Source organism: Rhincodon typus, chromosome 39, assembly GCF_021869965.1.
Source record: "Rhincodon typus isolate 14 chromosome 39, sRhiTyp1.1, whole genome shotgun sequence".
Lineage (NCBI taxonomy): Eukaryota > Metazoa > Chordata > Chondrichthyes > Orectolobiformes > Rhincodontidae > Rhincodon > Rhincodon typus.
In genome coordinates, this window is record NC_063370.1 from 6363848 (window position 1) to 6366894 (window position 3047).

Below are 3047 nucleotides of genomic sequence, written 5' to 3' on the forward strand. Positions count from 1 at the left end.
ATAGGCCCGAAGCCTAAAACTGGATCTCTTCTGTTTTCATTGGTTGGCGGAGGGTAGGAGCACATGGATTAACGACAAGAGAGTTGGGGGTTGGGGTGGAGGTGAGATGGGGATGCAGGTTATTGATGAAATCTCCTGGACTGTGCTCAGGTGAAGTTAACAACCGGGGTGGGGGGGTCCCTGGAGTCCCAGGGACGTGCCGTGCCTCTCTAACTCTTCCCGTTTATTCCTGTAGAAGTGATGATCGGAATGGGATACACGAGGGAAGAGATTAAAGAGGCTCTGACCAGGCACATGTACAACGACGTTACTGGCACGTACCTCCTGTTGGGCAGGAACAAAAGCGAGGTAAGGACTAAACGTTCGGAAGGTTGCTTAACGCTGCCGTGGGGAGGTGGGGGTGGGGGTGGGGGTGGAGGGGTTTGTGATCTTCTCATGCCCTTGGGCATTTGATTCCAGCCTAGACAAGCGTTAATTTGGGGCCAGGACACGAGCACGGAAACAGTAAATCGAGACAGTGTGAAGAGTGAGGTGGAGATAAACGGTCAGCGAATCCATGGTCAGGGCCATACGTGTCATGGACCGGACCAGACCGCGTCCCCCCAAAATATTTTAAGAAGGTAGTCTAGACCCTAATATTTTCCTACTTTAAAGGCAAACGTAAAATGTCTGTTTGATTAACTCAATGTTAAGCAAAACACAAGTTATCTAAACACCGTAGAAAGTGGAACTTAGAATAACAACTCCATTGGAAAACTTTACCGAATAATAGATATGGTACCTATTGCTAATTAACTGTTCCAATGTTGTAACACTCCATAAACACACCACTTGGCAAAAAGGAAAATTCAGACACAGATCCTCAAATGCAGTTCTCCAATCCAGGAGGAAAAAGCATCGAGAGAATTCAGGGAGAGAAGCAGTGAGGAGACATTCACTGACGCTCCAACTCTGTTCAGATGCTCCTGAAATCCTGAGAAATAGCAAGAACTGCAGATGCTAGAGTCAGGGCTAACAAAGTCTGGAGCTGGAGGACACTTTGTTATCCCAGAGATCCTGATCTGTGAGAGCTGACCACACCCATTCAGGCTGTTAAACAAAAACCCAAGGCCTCCCAAGATGTTTAAGTTACCTCAGACGAACAGCTCAGCACCTCTGCTCACTTCAAAACAAAACGGGATAAAATAACTTGTTAAAAGCTATAGGATTGTCATGTACACATCTCGGCTGCAAGCACCTTTTGAGCTCAAAGCTTTGCGACAATGTAGAAGGCGGAAAACACTTATTGCCCATCCCACCCCCTCCTCCAGGGCAACTAGGAATGGGCAACAGATGTTGGCCTAGCTAGTGACACCGTCAACAAATTGCTTGAGGGAAAGAAGGTTGACCTGGTTGGCTCTTGTCTCATCCAAAGGTTACGTCTGGTCGCTGCTGGGACACCCATCAAGATTTCCCTCCTTTAGGATCCAATGGCGGAACTCCGTGAGTCTGGAGTCATTGGTTGGCCAGACCAGTTACAAAATAAATAACAACAGACCCTCTCCCTGGTGAACAAATTGGGTTTTTCCCCCCAACAATCCGGAAGCTTCCCTCTTGCGAGCCGTCAAACGGCCCGATCTTCTGGGCTCCCAATTTATCAACGTAACCGCGGGGTGCACTTTGAACCCGTGACCTCTGGCCTTCCTTAGTTCCCGTCCCTAAGCAGCCATGAGGCCATTCCTCTTTTTGAGTTAATGGTGGCCCTCGAGGGGTCGTTTTTGGAACTTATTGCCAGAGGTTGCCCCTTGGGGAGGCGTTCTGAGGCGAATTCACCCCCCCCCCCGACCCCATTGCTATTTGTGGGAGAGCGATCCAAGATGGCCACCCGCTCATGGGAGCCTTGGGCTGGGCCTCGATTGTCATTCCGCCTCTTTTTCTCCCCCGCTCCCCCCACCTCTTCCAGATGGATGGCAGTGACTCCCGTTCAGGCAGCAGCCTCTCGTTGGCCAAGGTGCGGCCTAGCAATGAGCTGAACACCAGCACCGTGAGCCAGACCTCGACGCACAGCAGGAGCCAACGCAGTTCGTCTACCTATCACCGGCAGCGCCGACACAGCGACTTCAGTGAGTACCGCGCCATTGGCGACAGTTCCCGCCTAGCAACAGAGCGAAACCGCTGCCCACCCCCACCCCGTCCCCCACAAACCAAAACACTTCATCAAACTTCATTCAGATAGCACCTTCAATGTACAGGCATCCCCCAGGTGCCTTCCCACCTCTCAATGGCAGGACAGTGGGCTAGAGGGGTAGGCTGTTTTCCCCATCGCCATGGGAAACGGAACGGGATTGCCTTTGAGGCCGGGCGGTGTCAGAGGATATGGCTCTCCAGGACGTGAAGCAAAAGGCCTGCACTTCCGTAGCACCTCTCGGGGCCACAGCCTGTTGCGGCCAATGAAGACACTCTTTGAAGCTCCCGCCCCTCCATCACAGCAGCCAATTGGCACATAGGAAGCTCTTCGATAGAGGAGGGTGTCGTCAATGGCCAGTTCATCCGTGTTTATTATGGAAAAATGAGGGATCGGCCCAGCGAGAGCTCACTCACTCACTGTCCCTCCTTCCAAGGTGGGGGTGGGGGGCACTGGGTCTCGGCTTCCGCATCTGCTTCGGATCTTCTGACCGTGCGGTGCTGTCTTAGTACCGCGCTGGGGAATGTCGGTGGGGTTTTCTGTCACACTCGGAGTTCCTGGTGTGTGGTTTGTTCACAAGGCACAAGCCAGGAGTGTGAGGGAACACTCCCCACTTGCCCCTGGATGGGGGCAGCTCCAACAACGCTCAAGATACTCAACACCATCCAGGACAAAGCAGCGCCCCCCTTGATTGGCACCACATCCACAAACGTCCCACTCCCTCCACCCACCGACGCTCAGTCACAGCAGTGTGTACCATTTACAAAATGCGCTGCAGAAATTCACCAAAGATCCTCAGGCAGCACCTTCCAAACCTACGACCACTTCCATCTAGAAGGACAAGGGCAGCAGATACATGGGAACACCACCCCCTGCAAGTTCC

General features: G+C 52.5%; 1 protein-coding gene across 1 annotated transcript in view; it reads left to right on the top strand.

Annotated features, from left to right (window-relative positions):
* LOC109924865 (MAP/microtubule affinity-regulating kinase 4-like) overlaps positions 1-3047 on the top strand; it is a 21161-nt gene that overhangs the window by 16394 nt on the left and 1720 nt on the right. The window contains exons 7-8 of the mRNA XM_048618209.1: positions 236-348; positions 1943-2102. Of these exons, the coding sequence (XP_048474166.1) occupies positions 236-348; positions 1943-2102 (273 nt within the window). The remainder of the gene's footprint in view (positions 1-235; positions 349-1942; positions 2103-3047) is intronic.